This window comes from Esox lucius, chromosome 7 (assembly GCF_011004845.1).
Source record: "Esox lucius isolate fEsoLuc1 chromosome 7, fEsoLuc1.pri, whole genome shotgun sequence".
NCBI lineage: Eukaryota > Metazoa > Chordata > Actinopteri > Esociformes > Esocidae > Esox > Esox lucius.
The window spans coordinates 50285526-50311811 of NC_047575.1; the positions used below are offsets into that span (position 1 = coordinate 50285526).

The 26286-nt window shown below is 43.0% G+C and overlaps 1 protein-coding gene across 2 annotated transcripts; it reads right to left on the reverse strand.

The window, feature by feature from the left end:
- Positions 1-1039: 1039 nt before the first annotated feature.
- alg9 (ALG9 alpha-1,2-mannosyltransferase) lies at positions 1040-25980 on the reverse strand. Of its 2 annotated transcripts, none has more exons than XM_013132512.4 (15): positions 25778-25980; positions 23588-23723; positions 22053-22187; positions 21541-21611; positions 21373-21461; positions 16657-16792; positions 14501-14588; positions 14165-14270; positions 11728-11850; positions 10116-10270; positions 9113-9242; positions 7934-8081; positions 5519-5648; positions 3768-3898; positions 1040-3602 (listed from the first exon to the last, which is right to left on the reverse strand). In XM_013132512.4, exons 1-15 carry the CDS (start codon positions 25915-25917, stop codon positions 3479-3481), a joined length of 1842 nt encoding a protein of 613 aa, XP_012987966.1. In that variant the 5' UTR covers positions 25918-25980; the 3' UTR covers positions 1040-3478. The 2 variants fall into 2 exon arrangements, with proteins under 2 accessions (XP_012987966.1, XP_019900661.1); XM_020045102.3 differs by having other exon boundaries at positions 25757-25889.
- Positions 25981-26286: the final 306 nt, after the last annotated feature.

Genomic DNA, 26286 nt, shown 5'->3' on the forward strand with positions numbered 1-26286 from the left:
GCCTGCACAGTGGTAACAAGGGATGATGGATCCATGTTCTCATTCTGTTTACGCCAAATTCTGACTCTACCATCTGAATGTCTCAACAGAAATCGAGACTCATCAGACCAGGCAACATTCTTCCAGTCTTCAACTGTCCAATTTTGGTGAGCTCGTGCAAATTGTAGCCTCTTTTTCCTATTTGTAGTGGAGATGAGTGGTACCCGGTGGGCTCTTCTGCTGTTGTAGCCCATCCGCCTCAAGGTTGTGCGTGTTGTGGCTTCACAAATGCTTTGCTGCATACCTTAGTTGTTACGAGTGGTTATTTCAGTCAAAGTTGCTCTTCTATCAACTTGAATCAGTCGGCCCATTCTCCTCTGACCTCTAGCATCAACAAGGCATTTTCGCCCACAGGACTGCCGCATACTGGATGTTTTTCCCTTTTCACACCATTCTTTGTAAACCCTAAAAATGGTTGTGCGTAAAAATCCCAGTAACTGAGCAGATTATGAAATACTCAGACCGGCCTGTCTGGCACCAACAACCATTGCACGCACAAAATTGCTTAAATCACCTTTCTTTCCCATTCTGACATTCAGTTTGGAGTTCAGGAGATTGTCTTGACCAGGACCACACCCCTAAATGCATTGAAGCAACTGCCATGGGATTGGTTGATTAGATAATGGCATTATTGAGAAATTGAACAGGTGTTCTTAATAATCCTTTAGGTGAGTGTACAATACACCCAACAGCATGTGGACACTTGACCATCACACCTATATGAGTTTGTTGGACGTCCAATTCCATAAACCATGGACATTAATATGGAGTTGGACCCCGCTTTGCAGATGTAACATCCACCACTCTTCTGGGAAGTTTAACACAAGATTTGTCTCTGTGGAAATTTGTGTCCATTCAGCCAAAATGGCATTTGTGAAGTATTCCACACCAACCTCGTCTTGGAATGTGATTGCCAACAAACTCATATAGGTGTGATGGTCGGACATCAACATACTTTTGGCCATATAGTCTGCGTGTTCCTAAATAAAGGTGTCTTCACTTCAGTTTTTAGAGTTTTTATTATTTTTGCTCTTGGACACAAAAACATTTCATAACCTGATGTCTCTTACTCTCTCATAAAACTCACATTGACAAACAAACACACAGACTGAGAGACACACAGACAGAGACAATGATACACAGAAATGGATGACAAAAGAGACAGCGACAGACAGACTGATAAACCTTTAACAAAAGAACACACATAATACACATACTTTACCGGTTTATTAAAACCTCATCTGGCCTGAATTCTGCCTCAAGTCTGCGTGGAACGGATTCAACAAAGTCTGGAAAACACTGCAGACTAGACAGCAAAATCAGTTCCTTCTTATCCTAAAGATGGGCTGTTAGTTGAGGTCTAGAAATTGTGCACAGAAGTGGACTGAACTGGGATTGGCTGTTTTGTTGAGGTCTGGCGTAAACTGAACTGGGACTGGGTATTAGTTGAGGTCTAGAGGAAACTGAACTGGGATTGGCTGTTGTGTTGAGGTCTAGAAGAAACTGAACTGGGATTGGCTGTTGTGTTGAGGTCTGGAGTAAACTGAACTGGTATTGGTCCGACCTGGCATTATGTCTCACTGTCCCATTGTCAGTGCTTGTGACTGCATGTCTTTTTTCTTTAGGTGGATAGGAGAGGAACCCGGTAAGGTTATCTGGGAGAGGAACCCGGTAAGGTTATCTGCTGCGACAGTCTGTGTGTGAAAAGGACCACTTCTGTTCCGCCCTGTTGGCTTGCCGACTCCTCCCATTCTTCTTTAAAGCGCTCACACCAAAAAGTACCTCACACCCTCTGACTAGGATGGTTCAGTTTCTGTATTCTCTGTAAACCCTCGACCCTCATGTACATGACCCTCGACCCTCAGGTACATGACCCTCGATCCTCAGGTACATGACCCTCGACCCTCATGTACATGACCCTCGACCCTCGACCCTCAGGTACATGACAACCCTCGACCCTCATGTACATGACCCTCGACCCTCAGGTACATGACCCTCGACCCTCAGGTACATGACCCTCGACCCTCAGGTACATGACAACCCTCGACCCTTAGGTACATGACCCTCGACCCTCAGGTACATGACCCTCGACCCTCATGTACATGACCCTCATGTACATGACCCTCGACCCTCAGGTACATGACAACCCTTGACCCTCAGGTACATGACCCTCGACCCTCAGGTACATGACAACCCCCGACCCTCAGGTACATGACAACCCTCGACCCTCAGGTACATGACAACCCCCGACCCTCAGGGACACGATAACCCCCGACCCTCAGGTACATGACAACCCCCGACCCTCAGGTACATGACAACCCTCGACCCTCAGGTACATGACAACCCCCGACCCTCAGGGACACGATAACCCCCGACCCTCAGGTACATGACAACCCTCGACCCTCAGGTACATGACAACCCCCGACCCTCAGGGACACGATAACCCCCGACCCTCAGGGACACGATAACCCCCGACCCTCAGGTACATGATAACCCCCGACCCTCAGGTACATGACAACCCCCGACCCTCAGGTACATGACAACCCTCGACCCTCAGGTACATGACAACCCCCGACCCTCAGGGACACGATAACCCCCGACCCTCAGGTACATGACAACCCTCGACCCTCAGGTACATGACAACCCCCGACCCTCAGGTACACGATAACCCCCGACCCTCAGGGACACGACAACCCTCGACCCTCAGGGACACGATAACCCCCGACCCTCAGGGACACGATAACCCCCGACCCTCAGGGACACGATAACCCCCGACCCTCAGGTACATGACAACCCTCGACCCTCAGGGACACGACAACCCTCGACCCTCAGGGACACGATAACCCCCGACCCTCAGGGACACGATAACCCCCGACCCTCAGGGACACGATAACCCCCGACCCTCAGGTACATGACAACCCTCGACCCTCAGGTACATGACAACCCCCGACCCTCAGGGACACGATAACCCCCGACCCTCAGGGACACGATAACCCCCGACCCTCAGGTACATGACGACCCTCGACCCTCAGGTACATGACGACCCTCGACCCTCAGGTACATGATGACCCTCGACCCTCAGGTACATGATGACCCTCGACCCTCAGGTACATGAGAAGCCCAGGAGGGCAACTGTTGGAGTTCCTGGAACCATCACACCACACTCTGCATTTTAAGCCCATTCTCTAATTAAATCAAGCAGTAACTAGATGTCTGGATGCCTGCGTGTCTGTATGACTGCTTTGCGAGTCATGGTCACATGACCCCAGAGTCTGTAAATACATTTCAGTGAACATGATGTTGTCCCTAATCATCTGTCTACTGAGAATAGACAAACACACACAATACAGACACACAAATAGTATACACTCAATGTACACACAAAACACACACACACACAGTGGGGGGGGGGTGAGTTCAGAGCTGACAGGGTTAGAGGTCAGGTGTGGGGACGTTTGCGAGGTAGCTTTTGTCGTCGTGGTTTCAGGATGACGTATCGTGTGTAGTGGGTGTGCTGCTCTGAGAGGACAGGAACAAAGAATGCTCTGAACAGAGGAGAAGATCTGAGGGGGGGGGGGAGAGACAGAAAATTTTTGATATTACAATATTACAATGATTTTACATTGAAACCTTTATTTATACGAAGACTCATCTACTGTTGATAAACACCTGTGTATGTGTTTGCATGCATATTCAGTTATACTATCAGTATTTCTGTGTGTGTGTACCTGGCAGCATTGAGGAAAGGTTTATATGCAATGATAGTCCAGTTATCTGTGTTTTCAGCGTAGCGTGGCTCTCTAGGTGCTGAGGTCTCCAGGTCCAAATCTACCAGATAATGACATTGACGGATATCCACCTGAAACACAACCAGAACACAACCATCACACAACAACCACCACACAACAACCAGAACACAAACACCAGAACACAAACACCAGAACACAAACACCAGAACACAAACACAAGAACCAGAACACAATCCCCAGAATACAACCCCCAGAACACAACCTTCACACAACCACCATAACACAGCCACCATAACACAGCCACCATAACACAGCCACCAGATCACAACATCACACAACAACCATCACACAAAAACCAGAACCCAACCATCACACAACAACCATCACACAACAACCAGAACACAGCCATCACACAAAAACCAGAACACAAACCCCAGAATACAACCCCAGAACACAACTATCACATTACAACCATCACACAACAAACCATTACACAACCATCACACAACAACCGTCACACAGCCATCACACAACAACCAGAAAACAATCCCCAAAATACAACACCAGAACACAACCATCATATAACAACCATCACACAACCTCCAGAATACAACCATCACACAACCATGACACAACAACCAGAAGGGACGTACAGTTTTGGTAATGTATCTGTTGTGTCATATTTTCTCCACTTGATGATGACTGTCCTCACTGTGTTCCATGGTATATCTAATGCTTTGGAAATTATTTTGTACCCTTCTCCTGACTGATATCTTTCAACAATGAGATCCCTCTGATGCTTTGGAAGCTCTCTGAGGACCATGGCTTTTGCTCTGAGATGCAACTAAGAAAACGTCAGGAAAGTCATACTAGAACAGCTGAACTTTATTTGTGATTAATCAGAGTCACTTTAAATGATGGCAGGTGTGTAATGACTTCTATTTAACATTAGTTTAAATGTGATTGGTTAATTCTGAACACAGCCACATCCCCAGTTATAAGAGGGTGTGCACAAATAATGAACCAGGCTATTGTAAGTTTTTTATTTTTAATTTTTCCCCCTTGTTTATATTATAGGTCACATTAAAAGTGGAAAACTTTCTGACATGATTTATCTTTGTCTCATTCTTTTCAATCACAAAAACCTGGCATTTTAACAGGGGTGTGTAGACTTTTTATATCCACTGTACATACTATTAGTATTTGGTTTAGGGCATTAATGATGATAAAATAATAATGTACCACAAACCAAACATATAAAATAATAATGTACCACACACCAAACAAAAAAATTATAATGTACCACACACCAAATAAAAAAACTATAATGTACCACACACCAAACAAAAAGAAATATAATGCACCACACACCAAAACAATTCTGCATAATATTTCAATTAAATATAGGCCATATGAGAATTTATATCCCACAGAAAACTTGAACAAATCCTGGACATTTGCTTCACAAATCTTGTCAATAGAAGTGGATTGCATAAGCATTCACTCCCCTTAAAGTAACTAAGTAACTTAACGCCTTACATTCTTCAGCAAGTAATCAAGTAAGCTAACTAAGTTACTTTATGGGAATTAACTGTAACTAGTAACCGTAAATAGTTACTTTGAAAAGGAACATTCCCCAACACTGCTGATGAGACAGTAATGTAAGAAAACAAGATGTCATTGGAAAAAATAAACTACAACTGATCAGAGGTCAGGTGTTGGAGACTCACATATCTCGATGGCTCCTCCAGGTTCTGGTCGTTCATGTGAACAGGGACGGTCTGCGTAGCCATTGGGCCATCAGCATACGCCTGGGGCAGCTGCCCTCTGAACTCTGATTGGATGAACTGCAGATGCCAGCTGAAAAGAAAGTGGAGTCACACACTCACCTTCTACAACAAAACAATAAACAGACACACAGGACAGACAGACAGACAGACACACACACACAGGACAGAAAGAGACAGACAGACAAACAGACAGACAGACACACAGGACAAACAGACAGTACAGACACACACTGTATGGAAACATGCAGGACAGACAGACACGCAGGACAGACAGACACACACGCTGGACAGAGACAGGACAGACATACACACAGGACAGACAAACATGCAGAACAGACAAACAAGCAGGACAGACAGACACACACTGTATGGAAACATGCAGGACAGACAGACACGCAGGACAGACAGACACACACGCTGGACAGAGACAGGACAGACAGACACACAGGACAGACAAACATGCAGAACAGACAAACAAGCAGGACAGACAGACAAGCAGGACAGACAGACACAGGGTTCAACCTTAATGATTGCCCCATTTAAATTCATAGTATGGTATTACTATTACTATTGTTTGCTTGCAATTTTTGTCACTCCTCCCGCTTCAATTTTCCCTTGTTCTTACACTAAAATGTTTGTACTTCTTCTCTCTCTCACTGGTAGAGTAACGGTGTTATCTTTTTGACCAATAGTATTCGAGGGCTTGTCTGTTTTGACCAGTAATAGTTCATAGTGCATAGGCAAAGCAAACAGGTTAATTTTTGTTTTCGTGAAAAGAACAGGTTCCACGGGTCGAAAACGATAACGGCAAGGGACACACATACTGCCGTTCATGTTGTGCGTTCCCGACGAAACCCGATAAGACAGAGTCGTTTATTAAGTGAACTAACAACTACCGAAAAATTGCTCTTAAGTCCCTGCGGCATGTCGCATGTATTGTGACCAAACGGGCTGTTGGCAACCCCGCGCCTGCACAAATGAACGTCTGCCTGCTCCAAATGAATGAATGAGGAAGCGCAAAGCCTAATTGAAAAACGAATTACAACAGCCTACTAATGTGGTGAAGAGGGAGAAAACATTCACGCGCTACGTCCATGACATAGTCCGTTAAATATGGTTAGAGAAACCATACGGACATGGCTTGACAGTAGTGATGACCATTCAAGGCTTCATAACCATTCTTTTGGCAGCATGATATTATGCTGGCAGCGCTAACTCAGGTTTTCGTTTTTAAAATGAAAGGCTATAATTGAAATATATAAGGCAATATAGTTAATCTAGTTTGTACATTTTATGTTTAATGTCCGTTCCAATGGGGTTCTTGTCTGTTCTTTTTTACCGACTAGATTGTTATATGTTGCCTTGTAGATTTCAACAATGGCTTTTATTTTGAAAAAGAAAATATGAGTGCTGCCAGCAAAATATCTTGCTGCTAGAATGAAGCTAATGAAGCCTCGTATGACAGTAAGGGTCATGTTAACTATGCCTGCCTAAGTTAGTTGCTAGCAGTGACACACCAGCGAGGTCAACCAACTAGAGCCACTACCCCACCTGTTGAATGTGTATTGAGACATATTTATGTAACCCTAAATATTAACTCAATGATTTATATGTCACATCAAATGCAAGTATCTTCATGAAAAGATGATAATGGTATTTATAGTAGCTAATATTTTGATAACCATTTATTAAAAAGTATTGATGTGCATTGCATCATATTTATGTAAACAGCAATTGCTTGTATCAGCTCATGTCTTATATCACATGCAAATCTGTGGTATAAAACAATATTGTGATGATTAAATGTTTACACAGACACAGACACACACTCACACACACACTCACACACTCACACACACACTCACACACACACTCACACACACACACTCACACACACACTCACACTCACACACACACTCACACACACACAGACACACACTCACACACACACACACACACACACACACACACACACACACACACACACACGACCGACTCGCAGGAAAGAGAGACACACAGGACTGACAAAGACACACAGGACTGACAGAGACACACAGGACTGACAGAGACAGACACACAGGACTGACAGAGACAGACACACAGGACTGACAGAGACACACAGGACTGACAGAGACAGAGACACACAGGACTGACAGAGACACACAGGACTGACAGAGACACACAGGACTGACAGAGACAGACACACAGGACTGACAGAGACACACAGGACTGACAGAGACAGACACACAGGACTGACAGAGACAGACACACAGGACTGACAGAGACAGACACACAGGACTGACAGAGACAGACAAGCAGGACAGACAGACAAACACGTGGGACAGACAGACATACTTGTTAGGCAGCAGAAAGCTGGAGGGGAAACGGTACCACTCTTTCCCAACACAGACAGTGACGGGCCGGCCCTCTGAGACCACATGGAGAGACGGGTCCCTGGAGATCCGCTGGAACTCTGGGTACAAGTCCAGGGGAGCGTGGTACCCTGCAGGGATAAACAACTTTGATGTGTCTCTGATGAATGAAAGAAAACGTGACAGTCCCTGTCCACAGTCACTGTCTATAATCCCTGTCCACAGTCACTGTCTATAATCCCTGTCCGCAGTCACTGTCTATAATCCCTGTCCACAGTCACTGTCTATAATCCCTGTCCGCAGTCACTGTCTATAATCCCTGTCCACAGTCACTGTCTATAATCCCTGTCCACAGTCACTGTCTATAATCCCTGTCCGCAGTCACTGTCTATAATCCCTGTCCGCAGTCACTGTCTATAATCCCTGTCCGCAGTCACTGTCTATAATCCCTGTCCGCAGTCACTGTCTATAATCCCTGTCCACAGTCACTGTCTATAATCCCTGTCCACAGTCACTGTCTATAATCCCTGTCCACAGTCACTGTCTATAATCCCTGTCCACAGATCCTGTCCACAATCCGTCTCACAGCTGTGTCCTTGAGAGAACAGGGATAGAATCCTGCTCACAGAATAGCTGGAGGTTATTGGTTATGTTCTGGTGGTTGTTCTGGTGGTTATGTTCTGGTTGTTGTTCTGGCGGTTGTTCTGGTGGTTATGTTCTGGTTGTTGTTCTGGTGGTTATGTTCTGGTGATTGTGTCAAACAGGGGACAGCTAAACTGGCCAGCACTGTCTGGGTTTGAGTGTTAGTAATTGAATATGGTTGCCTTGTCTCGCTCTAGCGACTCCTTGTGGCTGCTTGGGAGACAGTGAGTTCAGTCAAGTTGGAAGGCCGGAGGGTGAGTTCCTCTAAGAGCATGAGGATGTCTGCCTAGACTTCCTGGTTGTACATCAGCGTAAATGAAAGCAGCACCACATCAGATGTGCTGCACAAGACAAATCTCAACATCGACTGTCCAGTGTTCACTGGGAGTTGCGTTGATGAAGCAGGGCTTTAATCATGACATGGACTCTGTACCACAACATCTTTGTGCTTCTTTTGTTTTGGTATGCTAGACAATCCAACATGCAATCAACGAGGGTGGAAAGGTGATTGTGTCTGTACCTCTGAACAGGGCGACCGATCTCGACAGGGATAGCACGGTGAACAGCAGTAGAGTTCCCAGAGCCAGCCAATTAGACGACACAGTGTAGTGTTCCAGACGATACCGCTGAAACAGGTAGTGGTAACACTTCTACAACACAGGAAACACATCATCACTAGACAGGAAACACATCATTACTAGACAGGAAACATATCATTACTAGACAGGAAACACCATTTGGAGGCCTTATATTCCTGGTTGTCATAGGCCTAACAAACAGTGGAAACAGACTCCTGCCTCATTACCAGTTATATAACGCAGTGAATTTAAGATGGTAAACACAAAGTTAATCAACAAGGTTGCTCTGCCTACTGCTTATAATCAACTCAGCAATTTTGTGACCTCAAGCGGTCTCTTAGACAAATTTCAGTCAGGCTTCTGACCTCACCACAGTAATGAAACAGCTCTGATAAAAGTTTTAAATGATATACGGCTGAGTACTGATTCTAATAAAATAACAGTTCTGGTTCTATTAGATCTCAGTGCAGCATTTGACACAGTAGATCATAGAACACTTCTGGACAGGCTAGAAAATTGGGTAGGACTCTCCAGGACAGTCCTTAATTAGTTCAGGTCATATCTAGATGGCTGGAGTTACTTTGTCACCATTGACAATCGTGACTCTGATAGGGTGGCTATGACATGCGGATGTTCAATCTCTATATGCTATCTCTGGGCCAAATTCTACAGAACAACAACATTAACTACCATAGCTATGCAGATGACAGGTTGAGTTTAGGGAAAACCATATTTTTTGCTAGAATTGGACATAGTGTTTTAATTGTGGTTTAGGCATTACCAGATGTTCGGAATTACCGCCAGGTTGCATTTAGGAATAAGCAGTGGATTATTTAGAATAAAGTAAGATTAAAATTAGGGTTAAGCTAAGGAATAAGGAACATGGATTCCTGAGTTATGTCTCGGGTCCCCACAATACAAAGACAAGTGTGTGTGTGTGTGTACCTGTAGTGAAGACAGGGCCACGGCTCCGGTCAGACAGATGAGGGGGTAGATGGGAAACAGAAAGCGCTCTTCTTTATGAGGTCTGGTGAAGAACACCAGCATCCAGAGGTACATGGGAGACAGGGTCAGCCAGTAAGGACGGCCCAGGTTCTGTACTGTAACAGTATTAAACAAATTAGATGGTTGTTTTATTATAAAAAATAAAGGAACATCGGGGGCGTCCTAACGCATTGTTGAGTCACCATGGACCCTCAAAGAACCACACCATGGACCCTCAAAGAACCACATCATAGTACCCTCAAAGAACCACACCATAGTACCCTCAAAGAACCACACCATAGTACCCTCAAAGAACCACATCATAGTACCCTCAAAGAACCACATCATAGTACCCTCAAAGATCTACACCATAGTACCCTCAAAGAACCACACCATAATACCCTCAAAGAACCACATCATAGTACCCTCAAAGAACCACATCATAGGACCCTCAAAGAACCACACCATGGACCCTCAGAGAACCACATCATAGTACCCTCAAAGAACCACACCATGGACCCTCAAAGAACCACATCATAGTACCCTCAAAGATCTACACCATAGTACCCTCAAAGATCTACACCATAGTATCCTCGAAGATCTACACCATAGCACCTTAAAAGATCTACACCATAGCACCCTAAAAGAACCACATCATAGTACCCTCAAAGAACCACATCATAATACCCTCAAAGAACCACATCATAGTACCCTCAAAGAACCACGTCATAGTACCCTCAAAGAACCACATCATAGTACCCTCAAAGAACCACATCATAGTACCCTCAAAGATCTACACCATAATACCCTCAAAAAACCACATCATAGTACCCTCAAAGAACCACATCATAGTACCCTCAAAGAACCACATCATAGTACCCTCAAAGATCTACACCATAGTACCCTCAAAGATCTACACCATAGTACCCTCGAAGATCTACACCATAGCACCTTAAAAGATCTACACCATAGCACCCTAAAAGAACCACATCATAGTACCCTCAAAGAACCACATCATAGTACCCTCAAAGAACCACATCATAGTACCCTCAAAGAACTAGACGGTATAACTCTCTAAAATCTACAGCACATAACCATCAAGTGTCATGGAACACTCAGACCAACATGGAACAGCCAGACTAACATGGAAAATTATTTTCTTCTGTAAGTAATAACATTTTATAATTTTATCCTAGCTATGGATGTGTGTGCGTGACTGTGTGTAATTGTCTGTGATTGGGTGTGTGTGTGATTGTGTGTGATTGTGTGCGATTGGGTGTGTTTGTGTGTGATTGTGTGCGATTGGGTGAAATTGGGTGTGATTGGGTGTGAGTTTGTGATTGTGTGTGATTGGGTGTGATTGGGTGTGAGTTTGTGATTGTGTGTGATTGGGTGTGAGTTTGTGATTGGGTGTGATTGGGTGTGAGTTTGTGATTGGGTGTGAGTTTGTGATTGGGTGTGTTTGTGTGTGATTGGGTGTGAGTTTGTGATTGTGTGTGATTGGGTGTGAGTTTGTGATTGGGTGTGATTGGGTGAGAGTTTGTGATTGGGTGTGAGTTTGTGATTGTTTTACCGTTGAATCGCTGTAGTAGCATCTCCATGAGGAGGGTGAGAGGAAGAGAGAGCAGTGCCAGGATAAACACCACATTGAAGTTCAGGAAACCATTTATGAAGTAAAACGACCATGGTTCAGTACCTACATCACACCAAGAAGATATAACATCTGAGTATGAAGTATTGTAAAGATATAACATCTGAGTGTGAAGTACTGTAAAGATATAACCTCTGATTATGAAGTACTGTAATGATATAACATCTGAGTATTAAGTACTGTAAATATATTGCCTCTGAGTTTGAAGTACTGTAAAGATATAACCTCTGAGTATGAAGTCCTGTAAAGATAACATCTGAGTATGAATTACTGTAAAGACATAATCTCTGAAGTATGAAGTCCTGTAAAAGAGTACAGTCGTGTGAAAAAGAAAGTACACCCTCTTTGAATTCTATAGTTTTACATATCAGGACATATTGACAATCATCTGTTCCTTAGCAGGTCTAAAAATGAGTTAAATACAACCTCAGATGAACAACAACACATGAGATATTACACTGTGTCATGATTTATTTAACAAACATAAAGCCAAAATGGAGAAGCCATGTGTGAAAGACTAAGTACACCTTATGATTCAATAGCTTGTAAAACTACCTTTAGCAGAAATCATTTGAAGTAATTGTTTTCTGTATGACTTTAGCTGTCAGACAGATGGCCTCACATCTGACTCTAGAATACTTTGGTATACGTAGGAGTTCAAGGTCAACTCAATGACTGCAAGGTTCCCAGGTGCTGTGAGTGCAAAACAAGCCCAAATCATCACCCCATCACGCACTTGACCCCTCCACGTTAGACCCCTCCACCACAGCACTTGACCCCTCCGCCACAGCAATTGACCCCTCCGCCACAGCACTTGACCCCTCCCCAACAGCACTTGACCCCTCCGCCACAGCACTTGACCCCTCCGCCACAGCACTTGACCCCTCCGCCACTGATCATTCTCACTGTAGAATGATGGACTTTAAATTGTTTGGAAATGTTCCCAGAATTATGGGCAGCAACAATTGCTTTATGTCTTTCCTCCTTGGCATTGTGTTAACACACACCTGAATGTTCCAGACCAGCACACCGCTAAAACCTCTGCTTTTATCACAGCTGCAATTTATCAAGGGCATTTCATGAACCTTTTCACGCGTGAGTTTCAAATATTCCTTAACAAAACCCCAGCATGAGTTTTTTTGCGCGTGAGTTCAGTACTCACTCATAGTTCTAGAATTTGAACAGTAACCCTGCCAGGTAAGGAACACTACATACATTGCATTGCAAACTTCTCTCATTGACTCGAATTCAAAGAGCTGCAAAAGTTGGTTGATGTGTAACTGTAGCTAGCTAGCAAACGTCAGCTAACCGCTAGCTAACAAAGTATGACCTGTAATTCAGTGCAGTGAAAATGAATAAACTATATAAAAAGCATAGCGGAGCCCACAACGGGTAACATAACTTCTAGAAGGTTTTTACAATGGTTTTGATCAGTAGTAGTCGCTAATATCATTCGTTTTTGTGTATTAGTGTCGGCTGTCTGTTGGTACGTAAGTAACACTTCTTCTCCCGATTTGACTGCTTGCTACCTGGTTAATATCTTAGTGTGATCTTGAAACAATTACAATCAGGAAATAAAATTATAAACACTGTTTGAGCTAAATGTGAGTAAATAACAGCGCAGTCTGACCAGCCATTGTTACGTTACTTGTAGCTAGGCATGCTAATGGTGCGTTCTAAACAAGATGTTCTAATCACACCAGTGTGATCGTACGCTTCAGGGATCACTCTAGCCTGATCACACTGGTGTGATCGTACGCTTCAGGGACCACTCTAGCCTGATCACACTGGTGTGATCGTACGCTTCAGGGACCACTCTAGCCTGATCACACTGGTGTGATCGTACGCTTCAGGGATCACTCTAGCCTGATCACACTGGTGTGATCGTACGCTTCAGGGACCACTCTAGCCTGATCACACTGGTGTGATCGTACGCTTCAGGGACCACTCTAGCCTGATCACACTGGTGTGATCGTACGCTTCAGAGACCACTCTAGCCTGATCACACTGGTGTGATCGTACGCTTCAGGGACCACTCTAGCCTGATCACACTGGTGTGATCGTACGCTTCAGGGACCACTCTAGCCTGATCACACTGGTGTGATCGTACGCGTCAAAGGGTTAACAGCAGCTCTCTGCTACTTAGCATCTAAATTACTATGGAAGCAGTAAAGGTGTACTTAGTCTTTCACACATGGCTTCTCCATTTTGGCTTTATGTTTGTTAAATAAATCATGACACGGTGTAATATTTCATGTGTTGTGGTTAATCTGAGGAGTTATTTACCAAATTTCTAGACCTGCTAAGGAACAGATTATTGTAATTATGTCCTGATATGTAGATATAAAAATGTAAATACCATAGAGATCAGGACCGTGGGGTGTGAAGACATTGTACAGTAGAATGTTGAGCGGAGCGATGACTAGTTTCCCATAGCAATAAGAATCCACCACCATTAGAGGCACCTGGAAAACACACACGAGATGTAGTGTAGGGTTACTGTGTGTAGAAGAGCATTACTGTGTGTAGTGTTACTCTGTGTAGAGTAGCGTTACCCTGTGTAGAGTAGCATTACTGTGTTTAGTGTTACTGTGTGTAGAGTATTGTTACTGTGTGTAGAGTATCGTTACTGTGTGTAGTGTTACTGTGTGTGGGGCAGCATTACTGTGTGTAGAGTTGTGTTACTGTGTGTTACCAGGAACAGCAGCAGTGAGGTGGTTGCCCAGGTAACAAAGCTTTTCCATGTCCTCTTCAACACCAGTAGGTCAAAGGCGATCGGTAGCCTAGAAACCACATTAACCAATCACAGACAATACAACTAATACTAATGTATAACCCTGTTTCCACAAAAGTTGGGACGCTGCATAAAATGTAAATAAAAACAGGATGCAATGATGTGCAAATCATTTATCCATATATTTAATTTAAAATTGTTCAAAGACAACATATTAAATGTTGAACCTAAGAAATGTTATTGTTTTTGGAAATGTATATTGCCATTTTGAATTTGATGCCAGCAATAAAAAAAAAGTTGTGACAGGGGCATGTTTACCACGGTGCTGCATCACCTCTTCTTTTAACAATACTCTGTAAGAGTTTGGGAACTGAGGAGACCAATTGCTGTTGTAAGTGAAAAGTTTTCCCATTATTGCTTGATATAGGATTTTAGCTGCTCAACTGTTCAGGGTCTCTTTTGTTGTATTTTTAGTTTCATAATGCGCCAAGTGTTTTCAATGGGTGACAGGTTTGGACTGCAAGCAGGCTAGTTAAGTGCACGGACTCTTACTATGGAGCCATTCTGTTGTAATACATGCAGAATGTGGTTTGGCATTGTCTTGCTGAAATAAGCAAGGCCTTCCTTGACAAAAACGTTGTCTGGTTGGCAGCATATGTTGCTTTCAAAACCTGTATATATTATTCAGCATTAATGGTCCCTTCAAAGATGTACAAGTCACCCATGCAATGTGCACTAAAGCACCCCCATACCATCACGGATGCTGGCTTTTAAATGTTGCGCTGATAACAAGCCTGATGGTTTGCTTCTCCTCTGTAGTCCGGAGGACGAGGCCTCCATGATTCTCCAAAATCTTTTTTTATTTGTCACAGGACAGTTTTCCACTTCACCTCAGTCTATCTTAAATGAGTTCAGGCCCAGAGAAGGCAATGGCGTTTCTGGATCTTGTTTATATCTGGTTTCTTCTTTGCATGGTAGACTTTTAACTCGCATTTGTGGATGTTGCGATGTACTGTATTCACACACAATGATGTTCGGAAGTGTTCCTGAGTCCATGCAGTGATTTCCACTACAGAATTGTGTCTTTTTTTAATGCAGTGCAGCCTGAGGGCCGAAGATCACAGCCATCCAATATTGGTTTTCGGCCTTGTCCCTTGCGTGTAGAGATTTCTCTGGATTATCTGACTCTTTTACTTATATTATGTACAGTAGATGATGAGATCCCTAAACTCTTTGGAATTTTGCACTGAGAAATGTTATTCTTAAATTGTTGCACTATTTGCCTGTGCAGTCTTTCACAAAGTGGTGAACCCCTCCCCATCTTCACTTCTGAGAGACTCATCTGGGATGTTCTTTTTATAACCAATCCTGGTACTGACCTGTTGCCAATTAACCTAATTTGTTGTGAGATGTTCCACCAGATTTAGGTTTTTAGCATTACACAATTATTCTAGTCTTTTGTTGCCCCTGTCCCAGCTTTTTTTAAATGTGCTGCTGGCATCAAATTCAAAGTGGGCATACATTTTTCAAGAAGCAATAACATGTCTCAGTTTCAACATCTGATATGTTGTCTTTGTACGATTTTTTATTGAATACAGGATTTAAATGATTTGCATATCATTGCATTCTATTGTTATCTACATTTTACCCAGCGTTCCAAAGTTTTTGGAAACGGGGTTGTAGAACCTCTAACTTCACTCCAATCAACACCAAGCAAGCACACATGTGCTGTTAATCATTATGCCAGGTTATTTTGCATACAACCTTCTGACAATGTTCTGAGAACCATTATGCCAGGTTATTTAGCATACAACCTTCTAACAATGTTCCATGAACCATTAAGTCAGATTATTTAGCATACAACATTCTGACAATGTTCTGGGAACCATTATGTCAGATTATTTAGCATACAAACTTCGCACCATGTTTTGGCCACGTAACCCCTGACCCCGTAACCCTGGTCCCCATAACCCCGGGCCCCGTAACCTCTAACTCTACTGCCTGGACTTGCAATCCCAAACCCTATAAATCCAGGCCCCTAACATTCAACCCCTGACCCTAGTGCTGCCGGGTGTACCCAATCAGAGTAGGGACTGGCCTGTTTAAACATCTCTTACCCAATCAAAGTGGAGAATGGCCAGCCAATGATAGATCCAGCAGCCACACCCATTACAGCAAGAGAAGGCGTGTCTTGGAACCAACCTGTCATGGCAACCATAGTCGAATACATACAGAAAGAGGAAGGCAGGAACGCTGGAGAGTTAGGAAGAGAGTTGGGGAGAGATACATGAAGAAGGGAGAGAGAGAGAGATACATGAAGAAGGGAGAGAGAGATGGGGAGAGATACATGAAGAAGGGAGAGAGAGAGAGAGAGAGAGAGAGAGAGAGAGAGAGAGAGAGAGAGAGAGAGAGATACATGAAGAAGGGAGAGAGAGATGGGGAGAGATACATGAAGAAGGGAGAGAGAGAGAGAGAGAGAGAGAGAGAGAGATACATGAAGAAGGGAGAGAGAGATGGGGAGAGATACATGAAGAAGGGAGAGAGAGAGAGAGAGAGAGATACATGAAGAAGGGAGAGAGAGATGCGGAGAGATACATGAAGGGAGAGAGAGAGAGAAAGAAAGAGGTTACTTTCTAAGCTTCTGCCAAATCTCTGACCACATTCTTGTCAAGTCAATTTATTTATAAAGCACATTTAAAACAACAACCGATGCTGTACAAATTTATGCAATCTATCAAAACATAGAACAATAAATAGAAACAAAAAAAAAACAAGACAGTTATGCACAAATGTCCCTATACGACTCAAAGTCTTAATACTAGACTGAAATGTCTCGGTGGTGGGGGATGACCTGATAATAATGGGTTTATTCCACAGTCTAGAGGCCACAACCAAAAAGGCACCATCACCTTTTGCTTTCATCCGAGACTGTGGAATGGCTAAAAGGAACTGGTTTGATGACCTAAGGGGCCTGGAAGAGTGATACTGCATAAGGACATCTGAAATATACAATGGAGCCAATCCATGTAATGCCTTTAAAACAAGTAAAAGCACCTTAAAATCCATTCTATATTTGACTGGTAACCAGTGAAGAGAGGCTAGTGTCGGGGAGACATGGTGCCTGTTCCTGGTACCAGTCAACAATCTAGCAGCCGCAAATGTGATAATGATGAGTGACAAATTCCAGAGTATAAAGAATTGCAATAATCAATTAGAGACAATATAAGTGCATGTATAACAATCTCCAAGTCCTTAAGAAAGGAAGGATTTTAGTTTTGCAATAGTCCTCAGATGAGAAAAGCTACCAAATTTTAGGAGCATAAAAATGCCAGGTTTTTGTGATGTAAAAGAATGAGACAAAGATAAATCATGTCAGAACTTTTCCCACCTTTAATGTGACCTATAACGTGAACAATCCAATTGAAAAACAAACTGAAATCTTTGAGGGGGAAAAAGGAAAAATAAAAAACTTACAATAACCTGGTTGCATAAGTGTGCACACACTCTAATAACTGGGGATGTGGCAGTGTTCAGAATTAACCAATCACATTCAAACTCATGTTAAATAGAAGTCATTACACACCTGCCATCATTTAAAGTGACTCCGATTAATCACAAATAAAGTTCAGCTGTGTGATGGCAATTTCTAAAATTCCAAAGTTCTATGAAAATGGTAGGTAAGACAGGAGAAATCAATTGCGCAATAAACGGTTTTAATCTTGCTTGCAAGGAGAAAGTATACAGGTTACAAAGTAACGGTGGATAGTTTCTAAATAAAAACATCATTTCGACAGTATTTATTACATAGGAAGAAGGGGTGTGGTAAGATGCTGCCATCTGTTTCATGTCAATCAAACACCTTTCCCTTTGTTCTATCTTCCCCCACCTTATCCTTCCTGCAATAATGTTTACCCAAAGGGGCCAACTGGCCTTACTGCCCCCTTGCTGTATCTTCTCCTATCCTGTCCTAAAACCCATTGATCTGCATCTGGACAGACAATAGATGTCCCCTATGCAAATACCAGGTCCCACACATTCCTGTACCTATCTTAACAGTGGGACTCACTCCTTTATACAGTCAGAATACATTGTATAAGAAATTTCCACAACAGCTGTTCAGCTGAACTTTATTTGTGTATATATATATATATATACACACTTCATATTTCTCAAAAATTATCGTTTGCTCCTTTTTGAATGAAATATGCGGCTCTAGTAGACTTGTCCATGTTTGAGATTGGTCATATAGTGCAAACACCGCCCTTTTTATATGAACACGCTCGTCGCTAGATTGGGAAAACGTTGATTGATATAACAAATTCATTACCACCATCATGACACTGCTTATGCCGGAGTGCGGTTGTTAAGTTTAGTGAAGCCAGCTGACGAAAAGAAATCCTTGAGCATGTTGGACTTGCTTCATAGTACAGGCCTTTGGTCTTGTCCAGGGGCTAGCTACCCTTATTCCTGGACAATCACAGTAGGGAGGCCTCTGTGCACGGTATGTTATCAAACCATTCAGAACACACACGTGAACCACGGAGTTACGATATGGCGGTAATATTCCTATAATTTCCAAAACATGGACGATGGAGATTCAGATCCACAGAACCAGAGGAGTAGCTTGTGAACAGGTAAGGCAGGCAACTGCTTGGGGTCCCCAGGCCGTTAAGAAGCTCCTGAGGGCTGATAAACTTTACTCCACAGCAATGTCTCAAAATGTGGCAATCACAGTGACCGCTACCCCCTCCCCCTTAAACAACCAGTTGATGATTTGCAATGACATGTCAGTAGGAAACCTCGCTAAAGGTGCCCCATGAAGAGAGGGGAAATTAAAAAAATATATTCTCTCAGCTCCAACGTGCCAATGGTGAGAACTAGCAGCGCTGTCTTTTAAATCCGCTGTGTGGGAACATTTAGGATTCAGCGTTAAATACAGTGTTCATTTTGGCACCGTTTTTGATTTAATTATAGTCAATTTTTTTGCATCTAGTCTTGCTCAAGAAGAACATGCTGCTGCAGAAGGGTCCAGTCAAGAAGAACATGCTGCTGCAGAATGATCCAGTCACAAAGAACATGCTGCTGCAGAATGATCCAGTCACAAAGAACATGATGCTGCAGAATGATCCAGTCACAAAGAACATGCTGCTGCAGAATGATCCAGTCACAAAGAACATGATGCTGCAGAATGATCCAGTCACAAAGAACATGATGCTGCAGAATGATCCAGTCACAAAGAACATGCTGCTGCAGAAGGGTCCAGTCAAGAAGAACATGATGCTGCAGAATGATCCAGTCACAAAGAACATGATGCTGCAGAAGGGTCCAGTCAAGAAGAACATGATGCTGCAGAAGGGTCCAGTCAAGAAGAACATGATGCTGCAGAAGGGTCCAGTGAGGAAGAACATGCTGCTGCAGAAGGGTCCAGTCAAGAAGAACATGATGCAGCACAAGGGTCCAGTGAGGAAGAGCATGATGCTGCAGAAGGGTCAAGTGAGGAAGAGCATGATGCTGCAGAAGGGTCCAGTCAAGAAGAACATGATGCAGCACAAGAAACCTATTTGAACCCAAAAATGCAGTCAACAGAACAAACGTCTTATCATGGCCGTATCGATGATATGTTCAGTTGTCTTCTAGGTCCCTACACTGGTGACCTCTTCGCCAAGGCCTGCCTTGATGGTGAGTTTCATTCGTACCTCAAGGAGCCGGTGATTGACAGGTCCACTCCAATGGTGGAGACAGAATGAAGCACGCTTTAAGTTACATGCTTCATACGCCAGAAACCTCTGCTCACTAACCCTCCTCCTACCAAATGAGCATGTTTTCAGTGTTCACAGCAATCTATGAGAGAAACCGGAGACGTCTCACAGGAGAGCATGCAGAACAACTGTGTTTTATGCACCTCTACATGGTGCTATTGTACTGGAAGTACTAAAGGGTTATTAGGGACAGGGATTTTAGAGAAAGGTTACATTTTATTTTTAATGATTTTTACTTTATTTATTCATTTTATAGGGAACCAGGGTAACAGCCTTAATGAACCCAGTAAATCAGTTGCCACCAGATAAGAGAAAAATCTGAGGTGATTCTGGAATGACTTGTGCATGACATTTCTTTTCCACCAATAATGGCACTGCAACTTTGCAATGAGAAACAATTATGTTATTACCCATGTATGCTTTGATTGGGGAAAACAAAATAAAAACAAAAAAACTAAAACCTTTCCAAAATCCTCCTATCGAAGTATGGTAGTTATTGTTTAGTTATTGTTTTTTCTGGATCTATTTAAGTCAGTTATCGTCACATTGACTGCAAGTGAAAAATATGTGTTCAACTACTATTTTCTTCAATATTTTTGTTGACGAAAGAAACTGGTTCAATATGATGATGAAGGTAAGAAGACGTTAACAAAGTACAGTCTGAAAGCATTGCTTTGCCACTGTCAGCTACTCAAGTGGAAAAACTTCTAACATGATGACGTCATTCATACCGAAACCGCACCATTACCGTGACCAACAAACCACGATATGTACCGATCCGTGGGCCCCCAGTACAGTTGCATCCCAAAATCACAGGCAATTAGTTACATTAGTCGGGTACCAAGTTGGGTACCTGTGGCAAGAACAGGAATTGTTGCCCATCTGTGGCAGAATAAGGACGTGTTGTCCAGCTCATCTCTAGTCTGTCTGTAACATTGCCCCGAGATTAGTGGACAGAGGACATTTGGGGGTGTCCAGCAGTACATTGTAAGCCGAACTGAGGGCTTTTCTATAATACAAGAGATAGACAAAGAGAGCAAAAGTAAGAGAAAGGGAGACAGTGAGAGAACCAACCTGCTGATGAGCAGAACATTCCAGAACTCAGAACGAGGAAGGCCAGCATAAGACGACCTACATGCAGTCCAAACTTCTTACACACCGCCCTACAGAACACACACACAACATGTAGTATTCAAACCAAGGAACTGACCCTTACACATTTCTCAGAGGTAGGATACTGACTTGTAGAAGTAGAGTTCACAGACACAGCAGGTGAAGGCCAGAACACAGCGCACAAAGTAGAACACCAACACCTAAAATACAAGAAACAAGTGGTTAGGGTTTGGGAAAAGTTTAGGTTACAATAATGGCTATGATGTGGCTACCCCAATATTTAACTTGGTTTGGGTGGAAGGGTATGCACAGCAAAATCTGCAGATTTTCATAATTGAATCAACATCTTTACTTCAGCATCTTTACTTCAACACTGCCCTCTAGTGGTGAGAGGTGACAGCACAACCCCAGTGACACTGCCCTCTAGTGGTGAGAGGTGACAGCCCAACCCCAGTGACACTCCTCTCTAGTGGTGAGAAGTGACAGCCCAACCCCAGTGACACTCCTCTCTAGTGGTGAGAAGTGACAGCCCAAAACAGACATAACTAGACAACATAAACTATCATAACAGCTCTTACATCGACCATGACACAACTGCAATGCCGTTAGAACTTAGTTCATTCACAACACAACAGTGTCACCTTGTTGGTCTGTAGGATGTGTGCGTGTAGCGATGCAGGGAGGGCATGCAGCCACAGGTAGGCGTAGGAACGGATAGCGTAGAGCGGAGAATACTCCCATGTCTGCATCCCAGAGCCATACAACAGGAAGTGCATCTAAGAACCACACAAGGTTACATCATCGTCATTTTCAAGTTTCAAGGTATATTTGTCAAATGCACCGAAAAACACAGCATCATCCTGCACAATGAAATTCTTGTGACATGGCACCTGACAACTACGTAGTGAGAACTAGGAAGAATATATAAGCAAAAATATAGCCAGACAAAATGTTTAAATGAAAGCAACAATATACATAACAGCAGCAATCTGGGTAGTGTTACTGAACATTATAGACAAGGCAAGTATGGCAGTAATATACATAACAAATAGATACATGAGTGTAATAAGCTTTTGAAGTATTAAACATCAGGAAGAGTTTTTGTCTCCAGGAGGTGTGTTACCACAGGAAGGATTTTTACTTAACAAGAACCTGGCATTTTGTATTTAGCCATCCAACACTTAATATCTTTAAATGAGACAAAAAGGGTCTTCAAGGAGTTGGAATCACCTGGTTTTAGCGGTATGTACAGCTGTGTATCATCAGCATAACAGTGATGTAGTACATTATGTCTATGGAGAATGGAGCCCAAAGGGAGCATATACAAATAGAATAAAATTGGCCCCAGGATCGAACCTTGAGGTACTCCGCATGTGATCTTTGCTGAAGATTAACAGAAAAGGTTTCTATCTTTCAAATGAGAATTGAAGCACTGTAGAGCAACATACCAACCTCTATCTGGAGGTGATCCAGGAGGATGAAATGATCAACAGTATTGAAAGCAGCACTAAGATCAAGCAAGAATAAAATAGCACAATTTCGAAAACAGCACAAAAGATTTAACATTTTGAAAAAGAGGGGGTGCGGAAATGATGCTAATCACAACAGTATTAACCATTGACTTGGTTGGCATTAATGACTGATCTGCACAAAAAAACTAAAGAACACCATAGGCCTATACTACGAAACAGGATTTGGGATTAGCAAGCTAACTCAGGTTAAACACTGGGTTGTCAGTGTCACAACAGAAGGATTTTCTAGGAATTTTCAATGGGGGTGTATTCAGTGGGAGGCAGTTTCAATGGGGGTGTATTCAGTGGGAGGCAGTTTCAATGGGGGTGTATTCAGTGGGAGGCAGTTTCAATGGGGGTGTATTCAATGGGAGGCAGTTTCAATGGGGGTGTATTCAGTGGGAGGCAGTTTCAATGGGGGTGTATTCAATGGGAGGCAGTTTCAATGGGGGTGTGTATACAATGGGTGGCAGTTTCAATGGGGGTGTGTATACAATGGGATGACTTTAGGACAACTGGAAACTCTTTAATAAACTGATGTTTTCCAGACGACTAGTAAATCTTTAAAAAAAAATAGAAAGAGAAAGATTTGAACAGTATTTCCCAGATGGAGCTTGTTTTCCTGGATATCTTAAATGCGGTGGTACACATTTCTCGTTACTCACCGGCTCCCAGTAGTTGTACGTCTCGTCACAGTCTGAAATGTTGCTGAGCAACGCAGCACAAAACCGGGCCGACAGAAGACATTTAAACGCTGTGGAACCTTCAGGAGCCCACACTTGACCTCCTTTAGTAACACTCCTGAACACACACACACACACACAGTCAGTCACACACAGTTATTTACACACACACCTGACCTCCCTTAGTAACACTCCTGAACACACACACAGTCAGTCACACACAGTTATTTACACACACACACACCCACACCTGACTTCCCTTAGTAACACTCCTGAACACACACACACACAGTCAGTCACACACAGTTATTTACACACACCCACACATGACCTCCCTTAGTAACACTCCTGAACAAACACACACACAGTGAGTCACACACAGTTATTTACACACACCCACACTTGACTTCCCTTAGTAACGCTCCTGAACACACACACACACACACAGTCAGTCACACACAGTTATTTACACACACACCCACACTTGACCTCCCTTAGTAACACTCCTGAACACACACGTGCACACACACCCGCGCACACACACACACACACACACGTACGCACACACACGCGAACACACATATCTGAGGGGTATTCCAGAAAATGGCACCAACAAATTTCCCTGAACATTTCTGTTTTCTTGTAATCAGATGGAGTCCAGGTTTCCCTCGTTCCGGAATAACTGGTTCGCATTTACATCATTACGTTAAGTGAAGCATAGACAATGACAAAAAATATGAAGGACATCATGAAAGAGTCAAGAAAGCACAATATTTTAGTAGTTTGAAACAATACATTATTGTTACCGCCATATAAATGTTTGTAAAATATTTTTTATAATGTTTTTATATGTTGTTTTTATCTGCTGCCAGAATATTTATGCTCTCATGGGGTTACAAATATGGAATATGTGTTGGATTTTCTGCAAAGGGGGAGGCCCTTAATCTGCTGCGAGGGTCTGTGTTAACAACATGTATATTGTTACATGTGTTTAGAAAACTGAGTTTTTGGCTCCAGAAACAATGCAGGAAGTGGTAGAAACCACACCAACACATGCTCTGAACCAAACCTGCTACCCACTAGGTTAAGTGGATCTTATCCTGTCCAAGTGAATAAACACAGAGCTCATCCACTAGTCAGATTCTATTCTGTCACTATGGCCTGTCCCTTCGCAGAAAATCCAGTAAAGCCTGCATTGAGCCCCAAGCAAGGGAATAAAACATTAAACCACAAATTGACCCTTAGACCATTCAGAATAATGTATTTTTGAACATTCTACACAAATATTGGTGATTGTTAGTAAGGGTTTTAATTTATAGAGCACTTATATTGCAAAACTAATACTATTAGTTGTTAAGCATTTAACCTAAATTGTAATATCATACAGTATGTATCAATGGCAGGCCCATTGCATAGCCAATATAGGATTAGTGTTGTATTAAATTAATTTAGTGCTTTCATGACAACACGTTAATTTTGGAGGTACATATATGATCTTTCTACGTGGCAACAGTAAGGCACTGTAACAAACTCAGAAAAAACGATAACGATTTCTGTCATTGTCAAGAGGACCTCTGTAAAAGTTCTGTGCTCGCTCAAGTTCTCGGATCAAGCTGCCTAAATATTTAAAAGACACCCTGGATACGTACAGGAACCCTGAATTTGCTGAGCAATTTTTATTGGAAGACCCCTCAGGTAATAGACGACGGGGACATGCGCAGTGTTTGGTGCCTTTATTAAGGCGAGTGACCAACGTCATCAGTTGGACCACGTCATCCTAAAACCAGATCCACGAGATCTTCTCTCACCTGCCGCACTCTGAAGAAAGATAATCTTAGTTCAACTCTAGATGACATTACTCTTTTAACTAAAGTTAGGATAACAGTTGTAAGACAAACTGGTCTATGAGCTTTGCTGACTGTCTGGAGTGGCTGTCTAGCGGAACCAGCGAAAGACAATAAGCGACAGACAAAAACGTTTTTTTGTGGCAGACTAGGTTAGCTCGATACTGCCGGCATGACCACAGCTTACACGTCCTGTCAAGCTGGTTCATAAACTGGCTCTAGCAACAGATGGCTTGTGTCACTGACAGTGCAGGGAGCGGTTAGCACTAGCACTGAGTCTGTAACATCCCCTGGAAATGTAGCTAACCAAATAGCCTGCTGTGCTCACTCAGTCCGTGCGTCGGGTGTTTTGGTGTCATCCGCGACCTTCTCCTCTTTCAGTGCACGGTTTTCGGTGGAGACATTCCCGCTATTGGTATCTTGTCTGCTTCCTCGTCGCGTTCTCTGCCGCGCTCCCTTCGCCGCCATGTTTACGACTGACGCTCGGTGGCCTTGCCCTTACTATGGCGTATAGGGTAAAAGGCGCCGCCATGTTTAGTGATGGCAAAGACGCATGACAACGGTCTGTTGAACGGTGTGGATAATATACATAGCGGAATAGATGACAGAGTGGCTACGGCTGTTTTACACATGCAGCACAATTAGATATTTTTTTAAATCAATACAATAGGCATTTTGACAAATCAACAGATTTAGTACAATTAGTTAAATGTCTTGAGATGCAAACGTAGCCTGAGTAATTCTGTATCGAATTGAAACTTTTTATAATATGTAATAAATGGTTAACTATCATAATCTTTCACCAACACGGAAAGGGTTAGATAAAGGTTAACCCTA